The following is a 24,289-nucleotide window of genomic DNA, read 5'->3' on the forward strand; positions in this document are numbered from 1 at the left end:
AAGGAGACGTTAATTTTTCTTGGATATATCCATCTGTGCCTCAGAGTGTAGTTTGTCTACAAATTAATTATTGATATGTTGGATTCAAGTCTCCTTTTCAACCAAAAAAATCCACCATGTCATTTAGGTTAAAAGTTGGATGAAAAAAATACAAAATGCCCTTACTTTGATGACATTTTGCAAATCCAATTTGTTTTCACGTCCTCATACAAATATTTTGGGTTGAAATTACGTGGAAACAATGTTGATTCAACAAGTTTTCCAACCATATCTGCAGTGGGATATGCCTAGGTTTTCAAGCTTTATGTCACGCCTTGGTCTTAGTATTGTGTGTTTTAGTTTATTAGTTAGTCAGACCAGGGTGTGACATGGGGTTATTATGTATTGTATTTTCGTATTGGGGTTTGTAGTTTTTGGGATTGTAGTTGATTAGGGGTGTGTGTGTTAATTAGGTTGGCTGCCTGAGGCGGTTCTCAATCAGAGTCAGGTGCTTCTCGTTGTCGCTGATTGGGAACCGTATTTAGGTAGCCTTGATTTCGCTTTGCATTTCGTGGGTGATTGTTCCTGTCTCTGTGTAGGTAGCACCAGTCAGGCTGTATTAGGTTTCGTTCTGTTTGTTGTTTTTTTTTGTATTTATTAGTTATTCGTGTTAGTTCGTTCGTTTTGTCTTCACCTAATAAACATGAGTAACATACACGCTGCATTTCGGTCCGACTCTCCTTCAACTAAACAAGAACGCCGTTACACTTTAGATGATTTTAAATGGAATCTACAAGTTAATAATACTTGTGTTGTAGTCACTTCTCCATCTCAACCAAAAATCAAAGTTAAGGTCAAATCAAACCTTAAATGCACTTTAAACACAGTTTGACTTGATTTAATCCGATATCTTTACTTACATTTTTGGTTGAGATGGAGATTGAGATGTGTTTTGCCCCTCCCATCCCACCCTCCCTTCCTGTCCAAAGCCTGTTCTTCATCTTATTTCCTCCCCCTGTCCTGTGGTGAACCAGCTGGAGAGCCTAGTGAACCTGATTTTTTTTGGAAGCTAAGGCCACTGAATAAAGAAGGGGAGTACTCGCACAGCAGCATCGTCATTTCCCATTGAAACAGGCGACCAGGCCGGATGGTGGGAGCCAAGCGCAGTTTCTGATATATGCTTCTCCCCGTCCATTAGCCTGGAAAGTGTTGACATGTTACTTGAAACAAAAGGTGGACCTGACAACAGGCAGCTGTGGTTTTGGCTAGTGGATCACAAGCGGGTGCATGACTACAAACCTTCCGTTCATACAGACATTGCAAAACATTTTCAAAAAGCTCTGAAGTGATCATGAGATTATAGGCCGACTGTACAAAAGGGTCAAAAGAAAGTTTCTGCATTTATTTGAGGTAAAGATGACTCAAATAGAATGACCACTTGCTTGATAGACCATCAGTTATTGGCAGATGCTACAGTAATACCTCTGAAACTGCCATAGTCTGCTTACTGTAGGTACTAAAGCACATAGTCAGTGCTAACAGCATCAGAGCATATTTTGTCACTTCAAAAACCAGTATCATCCAGCCCTCAGGAACCACCTCACAAAATGCAAAACATCAAAAACATTTTAAATTAGTGTCTCATGAAGCCAATACTGTTGGTTTCTCCACTGAATAGTTTTTGTGAGGGGGAACAGTCAGAAGTTAAGAGCTGTGTGAGGGTGAATGCCCTCTCTATCTTCTCCTCCTTCGCCCCAATGCTCAGAGGATGCCCCTTGGTGGAGGAGGCCCGTGAGGAGGTCTAGCAGCCGCTTCTGGACAGCCCGGTCTTTCTCCTCGTCCTCACCCCCTGCAGTGTCTACGCACTCTTGCACTGCCCGCTGGAGGTCCACCTGGGGGGGGAGGCCCGCCTTGGCGCCTAGCAGCGTGGGAGAGAACCAGGGCCTAAAGATCTTCTCACAGATCACCTGTCCAGAGCAGAAGAGGGGGTGACAGACCAGAGAGGAGTGAAGAAAGGAAGAGAGAAGAGGGGGAGACAGTGAGAGACCCAAAAGGAAAGAGGGTAACAGAAAGTTGAGAGAAGTGGAGGGGGCAATCAGTAGTCATTGTGAGAGTGACCTACTGTTCCTCTGTTCTTATTTAATTATCACTGGGGTCATTATCAGTCATATTCTTATTACACGCCAATTTGAAGGGGACATAAGCCACCCAGACACAAATACCCTTTCCTCTACCCCTGCAATCGTTAAATGACAAAGCCTCTATTGTCTCCTTGTATGGCAGGCAGTACAATGGAGAGGTAGGGGTCAGCGAGGGTTACGATAAGTGTTCAGAAGTGGAGGAAAGGTATCGCAGCAGCCACCTGTGGCCTTGAGGTGGACCTGGTGTAATCACGTAAACGGCATTATCTGGGAGCTATCCACTTCTCCAGTGCATCCGGCAGTGTGAGTGACAACAGTATGTCAATTTTTCAATTGGATGCGTAGTATGTCAAAGAATAGGTACTGACTCAAAGCCGGTATTCATAACAAATTCGGATCTGCGATCTGCGTACTGCATTTACTTTTGGGTTGGGATTCAATCTGATTGCAGATGTGGACAATATGCCAAGGTAATTTTCGATTGAGTCTGACGTGCAGTGTTCACCATGAATGGGGTCTCCATGAACACAGAAATATTGCCTTTATAACGTGCATTGCCAGAAAAATGCAATCGGATTGGATCCCGGCCTCAAGGGTGTTATGCGTGTGATCTCCGCAAATGTCTGGGAAATGATATTTAAAAATGTATTTCCGTGTGCAAGGCATTAATAATCTGCATTCGATTACATCCTTTACAATCCCTCGTGATTTATTTGGATCAATGCCCCTTGACGCTAATGATACTATTGAGGAACTCTCGAAGTCTTATCTAACCTGGATTTACTTCTTGTATTATGAATATGCTCTGAAAAACCCTAGTGTTATCATAAGAAATTAACATTCCTTGTAGCACTCAACTCCACACTCATAATTAAAGTAAAACTCTAGGGGCGCAATTTCATTTTTGGATGAAAAACGTTCCCATTTTAAACAAGATATTTTGTCACAAAAAGATGCTCGACTATGCATATAATTGATAGTTTTGGAAAGAAAATACTGAATTTTCCAGAACTGCAAAGATATTCTCTGTGGGTGCCCTAGAACGGGAGCTACAGGCAAAACCAAGATGAAACGGCAACCTGGAAACCAGCAGGATTTTTGAGGCTCCGTTTTCCATTGTCTCCTTATATGGCTGTGAATGCGAGAGGAATGAGCCTGCCCTTTCTGTCGTTTCCCCAAGGTGCTGCAGCATTGTGACGTATTTGTAGGCATATCATTGGAAGATTGACCATAAGAGACTACATTTTCCAGGTGTCCGCCCGGTGTCCTCCGTCGAAATTGGTGCGTCTTTTTCAGCTGCTGGTATTTTTCCATGCGATTCTGAGGGGAAAGCAGGCTTCCACGAACTGCATATCAATGAAGAGATATGTGAAAAAACACCTTGAGGATTGATTCCAAACAACGTTTGCCATGTTTCGGTCGATATTATGGAGTTAATTCGGAAAAAGTTTGACGTTTTGGTGACTGAATTTTCGGTTAGTTTCGGTAGCCAAATGTGATGTACAAAACGGAGCGATTTCTCCTACACAAAGATTCTTTCAGGAAAAACTGAACATTTGCTATGTAACTGAGAGTCTCCTCATTGAAAACATCCGAAGCTCTTCAAAGGTAAATGATTTTATTTATTTGGTTATCTGGTTTTTGTGAAAATGTTGCGTGCTAAATGCTACTCAAAATGCTAAGCTAGCTTAGCATACTCTTACACAAATTAGTGATTTGCTATGGTTCAAAAGCATATTTTGAAAATCTGAGATGACAATGTTGTTAAGAAAAGGCTAAGCTTGAGAGCAGGCGCATTATTTTCATTTTATTTGCGATTTTCAGAAATCGTTAACGTTGCGTTATGCTAATGAGCCTGAGGCTTTATTCATGATTCCGGATCCGGGATGGGGAGTATCAAGAGGTTAAAAGTTGAGGGTGTGTCTAGGGTGGGCATTCTAGTTTCTTTATTTCTATTTCTTTGGCCGGGTGTGGTTCTCATTCAGAGGCAGCTGTCTATCGTCGTCTCTGATTGAGATCCATACTTAGGTAGCCATTTTTCCACCGGTCTTTGTGGGAAGTTGACTTTGTTTAGGGCACATAGCCTTTAGCTTCACGGTTTGTTTTGTAGTGTTTATTTTGTTCTGCATCTTTTCAAATAAAGAGAAAATGTACGCTCACAACGCTGCACCTTGGTCCAGTTCCTTCAACAACCATAACAGAGGGCTTTAGTATAGATATTGAGAGGATCAGCCAAGTAACAATTCAACAACTTGTTTAATTGTAATGTTTAGAATGAGTTGAAAATACAATGAACAACATATAAATGCAACTTACAACAATTTCAAAGATTTTACTGAGTTACAGTTCATATAAGGAAATCAGTCAATTGAAATAAATTCATTAGGCAGTAATCTATGGTTTTTACATGACTTGGAATATTGATATGCATCTGTTGATCACAGATACCTTAAAAAAAGGTAGGGGCTGGTGAGTATACAGGCAATTGAAGAACTGGGACATTTTCAGCTTTCCAGGAATTGTGTACAGATCATGGGGCCATTCATTATCATGCTGAAACATGATGTGATGGCGGCGAAGGAATGGCACGACAATGGACCTCAGGATCTCGTCACGGTATCTCTGTGCATTGAAATTGCCATGGATAAAATGCAATTGTGTTCATTGTCTGTCGCTTATGCCTGCCCATACCATAACCCCACCACCACCATGGGGCACTCTGTTCACAATGTTGACATCAAGAAACTGCTCGCCCACGCAACGTCATATACACTGTCTGCCATCTGCCCGGTACAGTTGAAACCGTGATTCGTCTGTGAAGAGCACATTTCCCCAGTGTGTCAGTGGCCATCAAAGATGAGCATTTTCCCACTGAAGTTCGTTACAATGCCAAACTGCAATCAGGTCAAGACCCTGGTTAGGATAATGAGCATGCAGATGAGCTTCCCTGAGATGGTTTCTGACAGTTTGTGCAAAAAATGTTGGTTGTGCAAACCAACAGTTTTTCATCAGCTGTCCGGGTGGTTGGTCTCAGACGATCCCGCAGGTGAAGAAGACGGATGTGGAGGTGCTGGGCTGACATGGTTACACGTAGTCTGCGGTTGTGAGGCCGGTAGGACGTACTGCCAAAATCTCTAAAACAACATTGGAGTCGGCTTATGGTAGAGAAATTAATATTACATTTTATACCAACAGTTCTGGTGGACATTCCTGCTTCTGATTGGCTAATGGACATCATTTGAGTCAATTGGAGGTGTACCTGTGGATGTATTTCAAGGCCTACCTTCAAACTCAGTCCCTCTTTGCTTGACATCATGGAAAAATAAATCAAAATAAATCAGCCAAGACCTCAGAAAAACAATTGTAGACCTCCACAAGACTGGTTCATCATTGGGAGCAATTTACAAACGCCTGAAGGTACCACGTTCACCTGTTCAAACAATAGTATGCAAGTATAAACACCATGGGACCACTCTGCCGGCATACCACTCAGGAAGGAGACACGTTCTGTCTCCTAGATATGAGCGTAATATTGTGTTAAAAGTGCAAAATAATCCCAGAACAACAGTAAAGGGCCTTGTGAAGATGCTGGAGGAAACAGGTACCAAAGTATCTATATCCACAGTAAAACGAGTCCTATATCAACATAACCTGAAAGGCCGCTCAGCAAGGAAGAAGCCACTGCTCCAAAACTGCCATAAAAAAGCCAGACTACAGTTTGCAACTGCACATGGGGACAAAGATCATACTTTTTGGAGAAATGTCCTCTGGTCGGATGAAACAAAAATAGAACGGTTTGGCCATAATGACCATCGTTATGTTTGGAAGAAAAAGGGGGATGCTTGCAAGGCGAAGAACACCATCCCAACAGTGAAGCATGGGGGTGGCAGCATCATGTTGTGGGGGTGCTTTGCCTGCAGGAGGTACTAGTGCACTTCAGAAAATAGATGGCTTCATGAGTAAGGGAAATGATGTGGATATATTGAAACAACATCTCAAGACATCAGTCAGGAAGTCAAAGCCTGGTCGCAAATGGGTCTTCCAAATGGACAATGACCCCAAGCATACTTCCAGAATTGTGGCAAAATGGCTTAAGAACAACAAAGTCAAGGTATTGGAATGGCCATCACAAAGCCCTGACCTCAATCCTATAGAAAATGTGTGGGCAGAACTGAAAAAGTGTGTGCGAGCAATTAAGCCTACAAACCTGACTCAGTTACACCAGCTCTGTCAGGAGGAATGGGCCATAATTCATTCAATTTATTGTGTGAAGCTTTTGGAAGGCTACCCGAAACAGTTGACCCAAGTTAAACAATTCAAAGGAAATGCTACCAAATACTAATTCAGTGTGTGTAGACTTCTGACCCACTGGGAATGTGATGAAAGAAATAAAAGCTGAAATAAATCATTCTCTCTACTATTATTCTGACATTTCACATTCTTAAAATAAAGTGGTGATCCTAACTGACCTAATACAGGATATTTTTACTTGATTAAATGTCATGAATTGTGAAAAAAATGAGTTTAAATGCATTTGGCTAAGGTGTATGTAAATTTCCGACTTCAACTGTATTTGTACGAATAGAACATTTCTGGGATCTTTAATTTCAGCTCATTAAGCATGGGACCAACAGTATTTTTTATATACCGTTCATATTTCGATGCAACCATACATACCTGCAGGTTGCTATTTCTCCGCTTGGAACTGCACTTGTTCGTCTTCATGTTGCATTTGGATATGCAGTCAAAGAAGTTGCAGTCGTCGTCGTTAGTGCAGTTCTGCTCAAGGATGTCTCGCATTTTGGGCTCGAAGAAGGCCATGTCCACATCTATAGCCACCACCTGCAGAACAGCACAGAGAGAGGTGAGTAAATGCCGGAGTCTGGTCATGTTGCATTGCTGCCAACTCCTGAGCTCACATTGACCACAGAGGCAAGGATTCAATAGTCAAATGTATTAGGCCTATCCTTTCTTACATCCACCACTATCAGTCTTGCCTTTGCCCTTTCATCCATCTCCCTATTCCACTGTCTGAAAAACACATTTAAAAAAAGGGAGGGTATTAAATCAAGAGTAACCAAATTGTAAATATTCCTGTTGGATAAATGTGGAATTTGTCATTGATGTGATCATAGAGAAAATAAAGTCCTTCTTTTCTCTCACATTGCTGTTTAAGGGAGTTGCTGTTTAATCTGCATGGCTTGATATGTCCGTCCTCTTTGCAGTAGATGGCTCGTAAAGAATGACTCCACTGCAGCATTTCATGTCAGCTACAGCTGATTTATGGCAGAACACGCCACCAAATAAACAAAACCTGTCACTGTCCAACCTTGGAAGGTCTTCGTGATCAGTGAAAATAAGAGACAGTAAGCATACGTAGTGTTTGAAGGAGCTGTAGATCTGACAGACATGATAATAAGTGCTATTCTCAACGAAGCAAGCCAACCCAACATGTACCCCAATATACTTTTAATATATACAATATACCCCCTCAATATACTGTTTGCCCCAACATACATTTAATATACACAATATACCCCCTCAATATACCCCCCCCCCGCCCCCCGTATATAACATAGACATTTCACTTCCTCTGTTTATTATTACATGAGAAAACGGAAGCAGGGATCAGCTGTATCCCCTGGAGCTATAAAACAGAGAGAGGAGGGATTGAAAGTCTACTTTGTTTTAATTACAGAGCAGCTGAAACATAAACAATAACAAGCCTCCTTTGGATTCATCTCCTTTCTCCTGGTCTTTGTTCACATTATAACATGAGCTCACTGTTTGTGTGAGCCATGACAGGTACAATAATATTATGTTTAATTTCAAACAGTGTAATCTTTTGAACTTCGATGCTTTCAAAAAAGTGTAAACTTACCAGCAATTATACAGGGGGGAAAAAAACATGACGGAGAAAAGGTTTCCAAACTGTTTTTTCTTCCAAACATTCATAAGCAAAATAAAAGCTTGCATGTTACTTTTTATCTTCGAAGGGTAATTTGCATCGGCATTCTGACCCGCATGCACATTACACACTAAATGATGTCCATATAACAATGGTTATCTCATTAAGGGCCTCATCAAAATAATATTTTCCAGTCACGAATGCCGCTGCAACAATGATAATATGGTGTATAACAATGACGTAATTTTCTCCATCCTAAAATAGGAATAATTATTTCCTTTCTAAAGCTAAATTTGCGTCATAGTTACATAAGCCAAGTCTACAGACCCTGAAAATAAGACGTGTTTTTCATTGATTGCTCAAACAGCTGTTTGTGGCCCTTTTATGGAAATCAAATGAAAATGGTGCAGAGGACTGTTAATACATTGTAATACCCTCTGTTCTCACACTATCCTTTTGTGTGAATGATGTTAGCTTTTCATTCCGCTTACGTGACCAATTCAGAAAATAGTTATATCAATGTTCGATGTCTGTTCATGCTATGAATCACCCATCAGCAGAAACACAACCCAAATCCAATGCAAGGTGTTCTTTGCACCTTGCTCTCAGTCCTTGATAGGTCATAGTCAGCCAAATTAACTAATGTGAATGGGGGCAAAATCGGGTCGGTCTGTGTGTCTTAGTGTGAAAAAAAGGAGCTAGATTTTACTGTCTTGTTTACACAGGAAGAATCTAAACTCCCCCACTAAAGAGAAACATATCTCAGATTTGTGACGGTTACCCAGCAGACGTTTTGGGACTGTTTTAATGACAGCTTTCCCTTCACACAAGGCTCCCCTGTTGTTTTGTGTGAGGGAGTCAGCAACTCTTTGCTTTGAGGTGTGTGCATGTTAGTTGAATGTGTGTCTATGGGTGTACTGTGTGTGTGTGTGTTCCTTTGCAGGCTCAAGTGTGTGTGCAAACGTGGTCAGCTCACCGTAAGGTCCTTCCGGATAGCAAAGTTCTCCGGCTTGATGTCACACAGGTGGAGGCGGTGCGAGAAGTCGTTGTCGAAGCGCCACGCCATGTCCAGGAAGCTGAGGGCGATGCGGTGCACCATGTCCCTCGCCGTCCGTGGGCCCGCCGATACCTCCTCCAGCGAGAAGATGTTCTGGTCCCAGGCGTGGCCTGCCGACAGGTACTCCACAGCGTAGAAGTGTCCGCAGGAGCCCAACACCTTGGCTAAGTGGCGGCTGAGGTCCTGCAGCACCCTCAGGAAAGTGTACTCCTCCTGCTGGAGCAGGGACCACAGCGATGCTAGCTCGGCCCGCGAGTAGGCCTGCCCATGCTCCCTAAGCCTCTGGCCCCACAGTGGCGGCAGCGAGGCGTTGCCACTTATATCCAGCCCCAGGGAGTTCCTGATCTCCAGGGTGGCGTAGAAGACCACGTCCAGGGGAGAGAGCTCTTCGGCTGCGTCCTGGTACTCCAGGAGACCCAGGCTTTCATATGAGGTGAAGTTTTCCAGTTTGGACTTGAGCACCACGGGCGTGCCACGCCACCGGGCCTCGATCACCTTCTTACCGTTCTCGTAGTAGAGGCAGCGCCTGTACTCCACCTGGCCACTCACGCACAGGTCCTCACACAGGTCACCGGTTAGGGCGCCCTCGCGATACTCCTCACACTGGGACAGACAGACAGACATAAACACACACAGACAAAATCTAATTATTTTTGGTGTACATAATACGGTTGTCATGCAATCGAGGTAACAACAATTTAGCAGAAAATAGTGGCCATTTTTCAACTAAAATGTGATTTGTAGTCCATGTCTCATCCCAATAAGGGAATGGCACTATGTGATTGTGCTACTGAACCTAAAATGGGCAATTCTGTACGCATCAGTACATTTGATGCACATTTTTCAGTTGATGCTGAATTATATCACATCACACTTCAGACTCGGCCTCTAACCTGCTCTCAATGTCTCGGATTAGCGAGCAAATGGGATTGTTATAAGTCTCGGTGCATAGATGTCGGTCCAGAGGTTGGAAATTATTAGTGTTTCTGGGGGATTAGAGAGAAAATCCCTCTCTGCCCACATTCCAAAGTAAACAGCTGTCATCTTGAGTTGGTCACGATTTCAACAAGATCAGATGCTTAATGGCTTTACTGGGTGGCATGGCATTAGCACTTTAGCCATAGCTGTGTTTCCCTTATCACCAACCCTCACAATGGTTTATTGGTCTTTCCCCACCCTTTCCTGTGGCCTCTCTTACATGTTACATTGAATTTGCAAGCCTCCAAGCCTAGGTCATACTTTATACACAATGTAGTGACACAATTAATTTTTATTAATTGGTGAAATAACATGCATGTAATTCCCAAGTAATTACACTGGTAATGATTTAAAACAATGCCGCTGAGGACAATTTACAATTAAGTGTTGTCCATATAGCATAATTATATATATATTTTACAAAATAAATTAAGAGTCAACAGTATTGTCTTGATATTTAATGCACATTATAAATTCCTTGAGTTTCATAGTATGGATGTTTTGGCAGACTTTAATGCGCTCCAACTTTGCTCTCTGTTAAGCTGGGTGAAATCACAAATGAAAGTGGCCTGTCTCAAGCTGTATCATATAGTTTGATGGCCACAAGTGTCCTCACCTTACCTCCAGAGGGTTGAACTCAGAGACCCTTGCAATTATTTTGAGGTCCCTAATGTGCCCCTAAGATCTCTCGGCACTATGTAGGCTAAGCTGCGCTGTGGCCATAATGTTCCAGCCTCGGCATCTGGCCCAGGACAAATATTTTTTTCAGTGCGGCTGCCACGTTCAACACGTACATGTTAATTCCCTGTATTTCATGGTACTTGCATCATTTCGGGCTGCAGCTGTTTATACTGTAGCTTCTGTTTGCATGTAAACTTTCCCACCATGGTGTTTGGACTGTGTGCAAGTCTGTCATGGTGTTTTACTTGCATTTGTATATGTGTTGGAGTTTACAATGTACATGTAATTGATTGTTAGAGAAACCCTGTCTGTCTGTAAAGCGTTGAATTGTGATTAATAACAAAAGTTAACTCCAAATGAACATGGATTCAGCTTCAGTTTATATGTCATGCTATCAGTTGTGGATATGTACAGACGAGCCAAATTACAGTACAGAAGCTAAAGTCAATAAATAGTCCTGTTGACGCCCACAGCATGTTGCGTTTCAAGCTCTAGCTAATGACAAACAGCAAATTCTCCGGTGAACACTGAGAGTGTTATATCAACACTGAAAGTGTGAAGTCTGTGGACTCATATACACACCGGAACAATTAAATTAACACATTGCTTAGTTTAAAGCCCGAATAAAATATTTGACATGTTTTTCTAGTAAATTGTAGAGTTACCACCCATGGCTGTATTTGTTAGTGACAGAGACATGGTTGTTGCATTCACACATTTTCAATCGTATGGACTTCACCAAGTGAGAACCGAAGTGAATATGTTTATGTTTTATTTTTTACAATTAACACAATAGCATACTTATTTCATAAGGCCTTATTTTGAGGGCATAGTTTTACCCTAATATATGGACTTTAAATGCATCACATTGAGCAAAAACCACAAACATAGATATTGAAACAAACTATTCTAAAACTCTACCTGCAATAGAGCAAGCAGGGAAATATGATGATTATAGTTTTGGTTTTCATTCAAAGTGATGTGTATGAGTTTCAGGCCTCTGTATTAGGGTAAAACTAACTAACTATGTGTTAGGTATTGTTTTAAACGTTTATTTTTGAATTATAACATATTCGCTTAAGAGCTCACTTGGTGAATGCAACAACCATGTCTCTGTCACTAACATATACAGCCATGGTGGTAAGTCTACAATTTGCTTCAAAGGCAAATATTTTAATAAGGCTTTACACTAAGCAGTGTATTAAATTAACATAGTTCAGGTAGGCATATGGGTGCACAGACTCAACCCTTTCAGTGTTTATTTTGTTTGAATTAACATAGGATAATTTTCTGGCTATGAATAAGTGGTTCAAGGGAAACCATACCCTCCAGACTTTGAAGTAGTCCACACCCTTAATGAACCTTTGGTTAACCAGGCAAGACACATCTTCATGATTGTTGGGTTTGGATGACACAGTGAAAAAAATCAGAGGTTTTGTTTGTTTTCTGTACTTTTCCTTCTTTTATATTTTATTTCTCGAAATCCCCCCCAAAAGACAATGAACAAAGCAAACAGCCATCAATAAGAATCAAGGAAATATCTGTTGGCTGAGCAAAACCTAAATTCGGTCTCTGGGGCACATTCCATATTCAAAAGTGCAAATACATTGACCTTAAAAGGCACGACAAAAGCAAATCACGTACGTTTCTGATTTAACTCAACGGCATGGTTTACTAAGTGTTTTACACCACTGCAAAGATTGGTCCACTTTTCAGGACCATTTCTATTGTATTCCTGTTCTATGGCTGGAATTCAATCAAATAGAAAGAGACAATGTTTAGAAACTACTGCCCATTTACGCACACTTTTTACTCTGAAGGCCTCTACCTATGAAGAAAGTCTACCTGGAAGTGGCAGTAGGCTTAGGTTTTTACAGTATTCATCATTCTGTAATCGTATTAGGTCATGGGAAATGGAGCTATAGCATAAATAATGTAAAATCCCTTAGCATGTGTGTAATAACCAACAAATCGCTTGGAATTAGGTTTGTTTAAATGCATGTTGTACATTTTGTTAGATTCCTGTCATTCAAATCATCTTAAAAACAAAATGATTTTGTATAATTGCACTTTGGGTGCTTATCGAGCTCTCCCCTTGGCAAAGTCTGGAGTGGACCAGTGTGTCTGTGGTCAGTCGAGCGGAGCGCAGCCCGGCCCAAGCGTTGGTCAGAGTAGGCATGTGGGGAATGTCCTGTGACAGTAGCCTTAGCTCTACTTAGAGTTCTCTCCCTCACAACACTGGAAAAAATGAGCCTGGAAAAAAAGATCTGCTCAAATATGTCCAGAGAAGACCTTTTAGTCAATAGACAATCATATAAATATATACATTGTAGCCTAGATTATTATATGACTACATTTGGCTCTAATTGCCAAGCGGGAACAATGTGAGAATTATTTTGGCTCACTCGCGGCCAATGTAAGCCAGTACTGTAAAAAAAAAAAAATTGGTCACATACAAGGTTAGCAGATGTTATTGCGAGTGTAGCGAAATGCTTGTGCTTCTAGTTCCGACAGTCCAGCAATATCTTTCAAGTAATCTAACAATTCCACAACAACTACCTAATACACACAAATCTAAGTAAAGGAATGGAATAACAATATATACACATAAATATATGGCTGAGCAATGACCGAGCAGCATAGGCAAAATGCAATAGATGGTACAAAATACAGTATAAACATATCAGACGAGCAATGCAATATATGTAAATATTATTAAAGTGGCATTATGAAAGTGGCCAATGATTTCAAGTCTGTATGTAGGCAGTCTGATGGCCTTGAGATGGAGGCTATTTTTAGTCTCTCTGTCCCAGCTTTGATGCACCTGTACTGACCACGCCTTGTGGATGATAGGGGGGTGAACAGGCAGTGGCTCGGGTGGTTGTTGTCCTTGATTATGTTTTTGGCCTTCCTGTGACATCGAGTGCTGTAGGTGTCCTGGAGGGCAGGTAGTTTGCCCCAGTGATACGTAGTGCAGACTCCAGCCTCTGGAGAGCCCTGCGGTTATGGGCGGTGCAGTTGCCGTACCAGGCGGTGATGCAGCCTGACAGGATGCTCTCAATTGTGCATCTGTAAAGGTTTGTGAGGGTTTTAGGTGAGGGTTTTAGGTAAGCCAAATTTTTTCAGGAACAGGGAGTACAGGAGGGGGCTGAGCACACACCCTTGTGGGGCCCCAGTGTTGAGGATCAGTGAAGTGGAGATGTTGTTTCCTACCTTCACCACCTGTCCAAGACCCAATTGCACAGGGTGGGGTTGAGACCCAAAGGCCTCAAACTTCATGATGAGCTTGGAGTGTACTATGATGTTCGATGCTGAGTTGTAGTCAATGGACAGCATTCTTACGTGGAATAGGGCAGTGTGCAGTATGATGGCGATTGCATCATCTGTGGACCTGTTAGGGCTGTACGCAAATTGAAGTGGGTCTAGGGTGACAGATAAGGTGTAGGTGATATGATCCTTGACTAGTCTCTCAAAGCACTTCATGATGACAGAAGTGAGTGCTACTGGGTGATAGTCATTTAGTTCAGTTACGGTTGCATTCTTGGGTACAGGAACAATGGTGGCCATCTTGAAGCATGTGTGGACAGCAGACTGGGATAGGGAGAGATTGAATATGTCCGTAAACACACCAGCCAGCTTGTCTGCATATGCACTGAGGATGCAGCTAGGGATGCCGTCTGGGCCAGCAGCTCTGCGAGGGTTAGCACGTTTAAAGGTCTTACTCACATCATTCACAGAGAAGGAGAGCCCACAGTCTTAGGTAGCGGGCAACGTCGGTGGCACTGTATTATCCTCAAAGCGGGCAAAGAAGGTGTTTAGTTTGTCTGGAAGCAAGACGTCGGTGTCCATCACGTGTCTGATTTTCTATTTGTAGTCCGTGATTGTCTGTAGACCCTGCCACATACGTCTCATGTCTGAGCCTTTGAATTGTGACTCCACTTTGTCTCTATACTGACATTTTACTTGTTTGATTGCCTTGTGGAGGGAATAACAACACTGTTTGTATCTGGCCATATTCCCAGTAAACTTTCCATGGTTAAATGCGGTGGTTCGCGCTTTCAGTTTATGTGAATGCATAGTAGTACCATAATTGATACTATTGTTGTGTGGAGTGTGAATTTGGGTGAACATTGTGTTTATTCATTGTGTTTATTCATTTTAAAATGGAGAAGAGCAACAAATGCATACATTTTGAGAGCACTGAGTGGGTTGCCTGTTTTACAAGAAGTTCAGTTCACTGGGAGTAATAGTTTTCCAACATGATGTTTGCACTATACACAACATCATTGCTGCTTCTTGGACTCAAACTAAACCAATTTATTCAGTGGCCTGAATAACGTTACATTAATTGATAGTTTAGCTGTGGGATTCAATTCTTCGTCATATTGTTTGTAATCTCAAAAGGCTGGTTTACTAGCACATATATTTACAAATCACGAAAGTTACTACAGATATTATTAAATTCAGATCAAAAATCAAACCAAAGATTCCACATCTGTATTACTTGCTGTTTGCGGTTTTAGGCTGGGCTTTTGTAAAAGCACTTTGTGACACCTGCTGATGTAAAAAGGGCTTTATAAATACATTTGATTTGATTTGACCACAGATACTATATTAATGATTTGTATGCCTGTTCCATCTCCACAAGTGGTTACATACCTGTGAAGCCATACAGTACATACATGTTGAGTGCTACTATTATCACAGTATCATTAACCAATCATGTTATTCACAATGGCATGACATTAAAAGAACACAATAGCATATTTACAGTTTTTTTTTATATATTTTTTTTTTTACAGATGGTAGAATATATAATGTATACTTTTTGTAACAGTACTGCAACTATCCTATGAAACACAACCATCATTAGAATTCACATTGTCGTGGCCTTAGCACCATTCCCTATCTCCAGGCAATGCCAATTTATGGCTGGCTAAATGCGTGAATAAAGAACTTTAAAAAGCCAAGCTGTAGTGTAAGCACCAGAGCAGAAAGCTATTAAGGTGTGCAAAAAAAAGGTTAAGGGATTTGTTCAATTAGTAAAGGCTGACTAAACCACAAAGTCCCTATTGCCAGCTGAGAGTCAACCTCCCTTGCCATTGTGAGAAGTTGTTCCAAGCAGGATATATGCTTCATCTTTGCAAATCAAGAAACCGTAGATAATCATAGAAATATTGGGACAAGGTTAGTCCCTGTGTCTATCGTCAGGATTATGGAGCATTTCCATCAAAGTTCGCTCTCAAAGTCACCTACTGCCTTCCCAGTGTGTGGTTGTGGTAATATGTTCACAAGGTATGAGTGTAATAGGTTTCATCTAGTAATTCAAAATACCATCAACTGATAAATAATGGCCCAGTGCAGTCAATAACATGATATTTCTATGTTATATACAGTATCAGTCAAAAGTTTGGACACTCCAGGTTTTTATTTTTTATTTTTTTACTATTTTCTACATTGTAGAATAATAGTGAAGACATCAAAACTATGAAATAACACATATGTAAACATGTAGTAAACAAAAAAGTGTTGAACAAATTTGAGCTGTTCTTGCCATAATATGGACTTGGTCTTTTAACAAATAGGGCTATCTTCTCTATACCACCCCTACGACACAACTGATTGGCTCAAACGTATTAAGAAGGAAAGTCATTTCACAAATTCACTTTTAACAAGGAACACCTGTTAATTGAAATGTATTCCAGGTGAATATCTCATGGAGCTGGTTGAGAGAATGCCAAGAGTGTGCAAAGCTGTCATCAAGGCAAAGGGTGGCTACTTTGAATAATCTCAAATATAAAGTATATTTTGATTCGTTTTTGTTACTACATGATTCCATATGTGTTATTTCATAGTTTTGATGTCTTCACTTCTACAATGTAGAAAATAGTAAAAAACACAACCTTGAATGAGTAGGTGTGTCCAAACTTTTGACTGTTACTGTATATATTTCCACACTATGAGGTTGGAATAATACAGCATAAGAGCTGTTTGAAAAGACTGACTGACATTTCTGCCTGTTTTGGTGGGATGGAGTTTTGGCCTGTCTGGTGACATCACCAGGCGGTAAATTACTTAATAAACCAATAAGAAAGAGAGTCCCAAATCTCTCTGCCAATAATAGCTATTTTTCAGTTTCCCCGACCCCACTCAGACCACTCCCAGACAGTCCTAGCAAAATGATTGCTTTTAGAAATTGCTATTTTTTAAGGAGCTATTTATTTTGCACAATTTTAATTGAAAACAATCACAGTAAGGTATTTAACTTTCACCCAAAAATGATTTGATATTGAGATACAAATGACTGCATATAATATACAATTTAGCCTCAAGCCTGTGTTCGCCTCAAGCCACATAATATATCAATTTAGCCCCAAACCTATATGCAACGACATTTAGATGAGAAGCTAAATAAACTATTAACACATTTATATCTGTACACTTTAACAAAATAATGAGGTAAATCCTCTAAGTACTGTATGTGGGTACATATCATTGCACAAATGCAAATAAATAATGATATATACTGACATCAGACAGAATAGGAACTTTCTGTCTGAACAGGAATAAACGCTCAGAGAACAAAAACAGAGGTTGGGAGGTTTTTGTTCTGTCCTGTCAACCTCGGGCACACAATGGTCAGTTTGACCCTAAAGAGAGGCTACTTTTTGAGGTTGGCCAACATTAGGTATTTCACTGGGCAGCTTGCCAAAAGGGAGTCGCAAAAGCAACCACTGTTTGTCTATTTTGTGCTCATTTCTTGTCTGTCCACATTATATACTGGACTAGCTGCATTTAAAGGGGAATTTAAAAGCATGTTTGGGGTTATTTATGAGGTTAAACATTTAAGGAATTGGCAGAGTAAATGTTGATGGGAGACAATGGGGTTCATGTAATCATAATATGAAATCTAGCTATCATTGCCTTGTGTATTTAGTCATATTTTGTGTCATTAAATTCATGCTGGATAATCAGCAGTGGCTCATTGTGTCAGGTTAGATCCCCACCCTGAGTCTTTTTTTGTTTCATATTTAGAGGACAGAACATTCCATGGTATCAAAGGTCATCATTTATCTGACCAAGGTCTTTGCCCTGAGGAGACAGAGGGGTGTTACATTTCCTCTGTGAACTGTCATCCATAGAAATTAAAGTCAAAGTTATTTATTGCACAGGTCATTTGGCTGGAATTTAATAAATGTCAATTTCAAAGGGATGGTGTTCTTCGGGCATGCACGCCTCCCCCTTTTTCCTCCAAACATAACGATGGTCATTATGGCCAAACCGTTCTATTTTTGTTTTATCAGACCAGAGGACATTTCTCCAAAAAGTACGATCTTTGTCCCCATGTGCAGTTGCAAACCGAAATCTGGCTTTTTTTATGGAGTTTTTGGAGCAGTGGCTTCTTCCTTGCTGAGCGGCCTTTCAGGTTATGTCGATATAAGACTCGTTTTACTGTGAATATAGATACTTTTGTATCTGTTTTCTCCAGCATCTTCACAAGGTCCTTTGCTGTTGGTTTGGGGTTGATTTGCACTTCTCGCACCAAATGTACGTACATCTCTAGGAGACAGAACGCATCTCTTTCCTGAGTGGTATGACGGCTGCGTGGTCCTATGGTGTTTATACTTGCGTACTATTGTTTGTACAGATGAACGTGGTACCTTCAGGTGTTTGAAAATTGCTCCCAAGGATGAACCAGACTTGTGGAGGTCAACAATTTTGGCTCATTTCCTTTGATTTTCCCATGATTTCAAGCAAAGAGGCACTCCATTTGAAGGTAGGCCTTGAAATACATCCACAGGTACACCTCCAATTGACTCAAATGATGTCAATTAACCTATCAGAAGCATCTAAAGCAATGACAGCATATTCTGGAATTTTCCAAGCTGTTTAAAGGCACAGTCAACATAGTGTACAGCGCCTTGCGAAAGTATTCGGCCCCCTTGAACTTTGCAAACTTTTGCCACATTTCAGGCTTCAAACATAAAGATATAAAACTGTATTTTTTTGTGAAGAATCAATAACAAGTGGGACACAATCATGAAGTGGAACGACATTTATTGGATATTTCAAACTTTTTTTAACAAATCAAAAACTGAAAAATTGGCCGTGCAAACTTATTCAGCCCCCTTAAGTTAATACTTTGTTGCACCACCTTTTGCTGCGATTACAGCTGTAAGTCGCTTGGGGTATGTCTCCATCAGTTTTGCACATTGAGAGACTGAAAGTTTTTCCCATTCCTCCTTGTAAAACAGCTCGAGCTCAATGAGCTTGGATGGAGAGCATTTGTGAACAGCAGTTTTCAGTTCTTTCCACAGATTCTCGATTGGATTCAGGTCTGGACGTTGACTTGGCCATTCTAACACCTGGATATGTTTATTTTTGAACCATTCCATTGTAGATTTTGCTTTATGTTTTGGATCATTGTCTTGTTGGAAGACAAATCTCCGTCCCAGTCTCAGGTCTTTTGCAGACTCCATCAGGTTTTCTTCCAGAATGGTCCTGTGTTTGGCTCCATCCATCTTCCCATCAATTTTAACCATCCCCCCTTGTCCTTGCTGAAGAAAAGCAGGCCCAAACCATGACGCTGCCACCACCATGTTTGACAGTGGGTATGGTGTGTTCAGGGTGATGAGCTGTGTTGCTTTTACGCCAAACATAACGTTTTGCATTGTTGCCAAAAAGTTCAATTTTGGTTTCATCTGACCAGAGCACATTCTTCCACATGTTTGGTGTGTCTCCCAGCTGGCTTGTGGCAAACTTTAAACAACACTTTTTATGGATATCTTCAAGAAATGGCTTTCTTCTTGCCACTCTTCCATAAAGGCCAGATTTGTGCAATATACGACTGATTGTTGTCCTATGGACAGAGTCTCCCACCTCAGCTGTAGATCTCTGCAGTTCATCCAGAGTGATCATGGGCCTCTTGGCTGCATCTCTAATCAGTCTTCTCCTTGTATGAGCTGAAAGTTTAGAGGGACGGCCAGGTCTTGGTAGATTTGCAGTGGTCTGATACTCCTTCCATTTCAATATTATCACTTGCACAGTGCTCCTTGGGATGTTTAAAGCTTGGGAAATCTTTTTGTATCCAAATCCGGCTTTAAACTTCTTCACAACAGTATCTCGGACCTGCCTGGTGTGTTCCTTGTTCTTCATGATGCTTTCTGCGCTTTTAACGGACCTCTGAGACTATCACAGTGCAGGTGCATTTATACGCAGACTTGATTACACACAGGTGGATTGTATTTATCATCATTAGTCATTTAGGTCAACATTGGAACATTCAGAGATCCTCACTGAACTTCTGGAGAGAGTTTGCTGCACTGAAAGTAAAGGGGCTGAATCATTTTGCACGCCCAATTTTTCAGTTTTTGATTTGTTAAAAAAGTTTGAAATATCCAATAAATGTCGTTCCACTTCATGATTGTGTCACACTTGTTGTTGATTCTTCACAAAAAAATACAGTTTTATATCTTTATGTTTGAAGCCTGAAATGTGGCAAAAGGTTGCAAAGTTCAAGGGGGCCGAATACTTTCGCAAGGCACTGTACACTATGTTGACTGTGCCTTTAAACAGCTTGGAAAATTCCAGAATATGCTGTCATTGCTTTAGATGCTTCTGATAGGCTAATGGACATCATTTGAGTCAATTGGAGGTGTACCTGTGGATGTATTTCAAGGCCTACCTTCAAATGGAGTGCCTCTTTGCTTGAAATCATGGGAAAATCAAAAGAAATTAGCCAAAATTGTAGACATCCACAAGTCTGGTTCATCCTTGGGAGCAATTTTCAAACGCCTGAAGGTACCACGTTCATCTGTACAAACAATAGTACGCAAGTATAAACACCATAGGACCACGCAGCCGTCATACCACTCAGGAAAGAGATGCGTTCTGTCTCCTAGAGATGTACGTACATTTGATGCGAGAAGTGCAAATCAATCCCAAACCAACAGCAAAGGACCTTGTGAAGATGCTGGAGGAAACAGATACAAAAGTATCTATATCCACAGTAAAACGATTCCTATATCGACATAACCTGAAAGGCCGCTCAGCAAGGAAGAAGCCACTGCTCCAAAAACTCCATAAAAAAAGCCAGATTTCGGTTTGCAACAGCACATGGGGACAAAGATCGTACTTTTTGGAGAAATGTCCTCTGGTCTGATAAAACAAAAATAGAACGGTTTGGCCATAATGACCATCGTTATGTTTGGAGGAAAAAGGGGGAGGCTTGCATGCCGAAGAACACCATCCCTTTGAAATTGACATTTATTAAATTCCAGCCAAATGACCTGTGCAATAAGTAACTTTGACTTTAATGTCTATGGATGACACAGTTGTGTGTTGTTGTTGATTCTTCACAAAAAAATACAGTTTTATATCTTTATATTTGAAGCCTGAAATATGGCAAAAGGTCGCAAAGTTCAAGGGGGCCGAATACTTTTGCAAGGCACTGTATGTAAACTTCTGACCCACTGGCATTGTGATACAGTGAATTATATGTGAAATAATCTGTCTGTAAACAATTGTTTGAAAAATGACTTGTGCCATGCACAAAGAAGATGTCCTAAACGACTTGCCAAAACTATAGTTTGTTAACAAGAAATGTGTGGAGTGGTGGAAAAACGGGTTTTAATGATTCCAACCTAAGTGTATGTAAACTTCCGACTTCAAATGTTTATATTATATTATATTCTTTCAGTGCAAGTTGAATTACCTTTGGAAAAAATGGTGGAAAGCTTTAGAAATCCTGCCCTTTCTGTCTTGTGTGGTTTTGGCAGTGAAGTGATGTTGGTTAGCCAGAATGGGATACGTTGCTCTATCGTTTTGTTATGATCTGGGTGAGAAATAACAACTTCAGTCTCCACCTACCCGGAAGAGATTTGTGTCTCACTTCCACAAGTGACACACTGAAATGAGATTTAACCACCCACTCAATATTGTGTGTAATCTACTAGTATAAAAGTGCGCTTTATGTAAAAGCTTTAGAACCAAGAAGTAATCCCAGAAAAAAATTGCAATTATTTTGTTTGAGGTTCAGGGCCACTTCTAGAAGTTAAACTCAGATGAGTATCCAATCGTAATTTTATTGAAATACAGTTAAGTCTCACTGTATTGTTTATCAAATCAAGACTCAGGGGAAAAAAAAGGCTAGAGAAATAAAATGATGGAAAATGTCTAATGTCTTACAGTTTTATCACTACCAGCAATCATTTTTGAGAAAATGTCCTCCCCATTAAATGTATTGTTGTGAAATGCCTCGAGGGCTACAGAAAGATGTTGGGGCTGAAACATTAGTCGGTGTACTAAGTAGAGAGCGTGGCAGTGCAGAAATAATTCTGTCTTTTAAGTAAACAAAGGGATGGACTGTGGTCTCGGCGCTTCCCTTACGAAAAACGATTGCAGTCAGAGTACAGTATAACTGCAATACACTGTCGTATAACTGTCGTTATAATGCAGTATAACTGTAGTAGGCTGCAAATACTGTGTCCAAAATAACACAGCCGACTGCAGTTACTGCACTTTCACTGCAGTTTCAAAACGTAAAATTTTTTTTTGTAAGGTTTAGAGCAAGTTAATTAAAAGGCATATTTCTATAGTACAGAGGTTAAGAGTAAGGGAGAGAGAGCGAGAGGAGCAACTGAAGGCATTTTTATGTCTACTACTGCTTAGGAAATGCTTCTCAATTGAGTCGTGATGTTTATTTGGTTTTTCCGCTCTACATTCTCATGGTATCCTGTCAATTCGGCTTAATTCCATCACAGTGTGTTACTCTGTGAATGTTGGTTGGTATAATTCAAAAGGTATTTGTCCAAGACATATAGATGTCTATGGATTAAATAACTTTACCTTGAGAAAATATTTTGACTCTGTCTACTCTATATTATCTTCATGTGTAATATTGTTTGGCTTAGTGTGTGGTTTGTGTTGTGTCACACACACACACACACACACACACACACACACACACACACACACACACACACACACACACACACACACACACACACACACACACACACACACACACACACACACACACACACATTTTACGTTGTGTGTATCAGTATTCACACTAACCTCAAGTTCAGTGTCAACATCGAAATGGAAGTGTGAGTCCGCCGTCTCCATGTACTGTACTCACCACTCTCTGCAGGATCTTCTTGCTCTTGTCGTCCGTGCAGTAGTCGGAGAGGATGGTCCTGTGCACAAACACCAGGCCATTGAGAAAGACCCAGGAGCCGAACCAGAGCAGGGCGAACACCAGCGTGCTCCTGCGGCACACTTTCATCCCGAGCCACCTGAGCAGACAGCGCCCCCGCGATGGCTCTGGCCCCATGGCCCTCCGCAACGACCACATCTGTTGACCGCAGCCCCCCTTCAACCCCTGGTTAAACCGCTCAGGGGTGAGAGTTAATTAGTCAGCACCCACTCAGCCCAATTGTCTTGCATCTCTGGTAGTGGCCGTCTGGTGTTGGGAAGCTGCAGTGCTGCTGGTAGGGTCTGTCCTGCTGGGTACATGCTCTTCTGGTTTCTCCTCTCTCTGTCTGCTGCCTGGTAGCTCCCCATGGCTGGCCCGTTGACTGGCTGGCCGGTGCTTGTCTGGAGGCCCCCCCTGCCCCCCTTGAGACAGCTGCTGGATCTTAAACTCAGGCGCTCTGCCCCATTTGGTTTCCTTCTCCTGGGCTGCCTTCCCAGCTCCCAGCTCCTTCCTCCTTGTGTGTGTTTTTGTATGTGTGTGTGTTTTTCCTGAATAAGCATAGCCAAGTGCACTGATTGAGAGGCTGTGCTGTGAGTGCACGGCCAGTCAACTGCTCTGAGCACCTCTTCTACGCTACACTCTTTCTATCAAACTGGAGAGACTCCCCTGCAGTTTCTCTCTCCTGTCTTATCTCTACCCCTATTTCCATTATTTTTCCCCATCTGTCTTTCTTTCTTTCTTTCTCTCTCTCTCTCTCTCGCTCTCTCTCTCTCTCCCTCTCTCTCGCCCTCTTTCTCGCGCACCCCACCTCTTCCCCCTTTCCTCTGCCTCCCGCCCCCTTGTTATGAGATCGCCTCCTTTCGGGTTGCAGCACTCTTTTTTGCCGTTACCACGGCAGCCGGGACTTTGCTAAGACACAGTCCCTGCACAGTTGTGTCTGCCGAGTGTGCTGCCAATTCTTATTAGTCTCTCTGTGTACTTTCTTCTGTGCCACACACAACAGGCCTAACTGTAAAAACAGCCCAGGTGTTCTTAGGCTCTGTGATAACTGCTCTATTTGTAAATGGGGATAAAATATGGCAAGTGAAAACCAGCCCCCATCAACAGATTTTATTTTTAAATGTATTTTTAACAACAAATAGTTCACCGGAAGGATCATGTTTGAGACGCCTATAAAGGATTGAATCTTCAAATGTTGGTTCTGCTGCCTCAAGGGAATAGATTATATCCTACTCTCTCCATTCTCTCTTCACTCTCTCTCTCTATACTCTCTATCTCTCTCTCGGAGCAAGAGTAGCAAGTGCCCAGAATGTCTAATGACTTCACAGAAAAGGCACCAAAGCTCT

The 24,289-nt window shown here is 41.4% G+C and overlaps 1 protein-coding gene across 1 annotated transcript; it reads right to left on the bottom strand.

The window, feature by feature from the left end:
- Positions 1 to 1,367: 1,367 nt before the first annotated feature.
- LOC135522610 (divergent protein kinase domain 1C-like) lies at positions 1,368 to 23,704 on the bottom strand. Its single transcript, XM_064949038.1, has 4 exons — positions 22,887 to 23,704; positions 9,005 to 9,688; positions 6,798 to 6,962; positions 1,368 to 1,946 (listed from the first exon to the last, which is right to left on the bottom strand). The coding sequence occupies exons 1-4, from the start codon at positions 23,100 to 23,102 to the stop codon at positions 1,677 to 1,679; spliced, it is 1,335 nt and encodes a 444-aa protein (XP_064805110.1). The 5' UTR covers positions 23,103 to 23,704; the 3' UTR covers positions 1,368 to 1,676.
- Positions 23,705 to 24,289: the final 585 nt, after the last annotated feature.

This window comes from Oncorhynchus masou, chromosome 30 (assembly GCF_036934945.1).
Source record: "Oncorhynchus masou masou isolate Uvic2021 chromosome 30, UVic_Omas_1.1, whole genome shotgun sequence".
NCBI classification, from domain to species: Eukaryota; Metazoa; Chordata; class Actinopteri; order Salmoniformes; family Salmonidae; genus Oncorhynchus; species Oncorhynchus masou.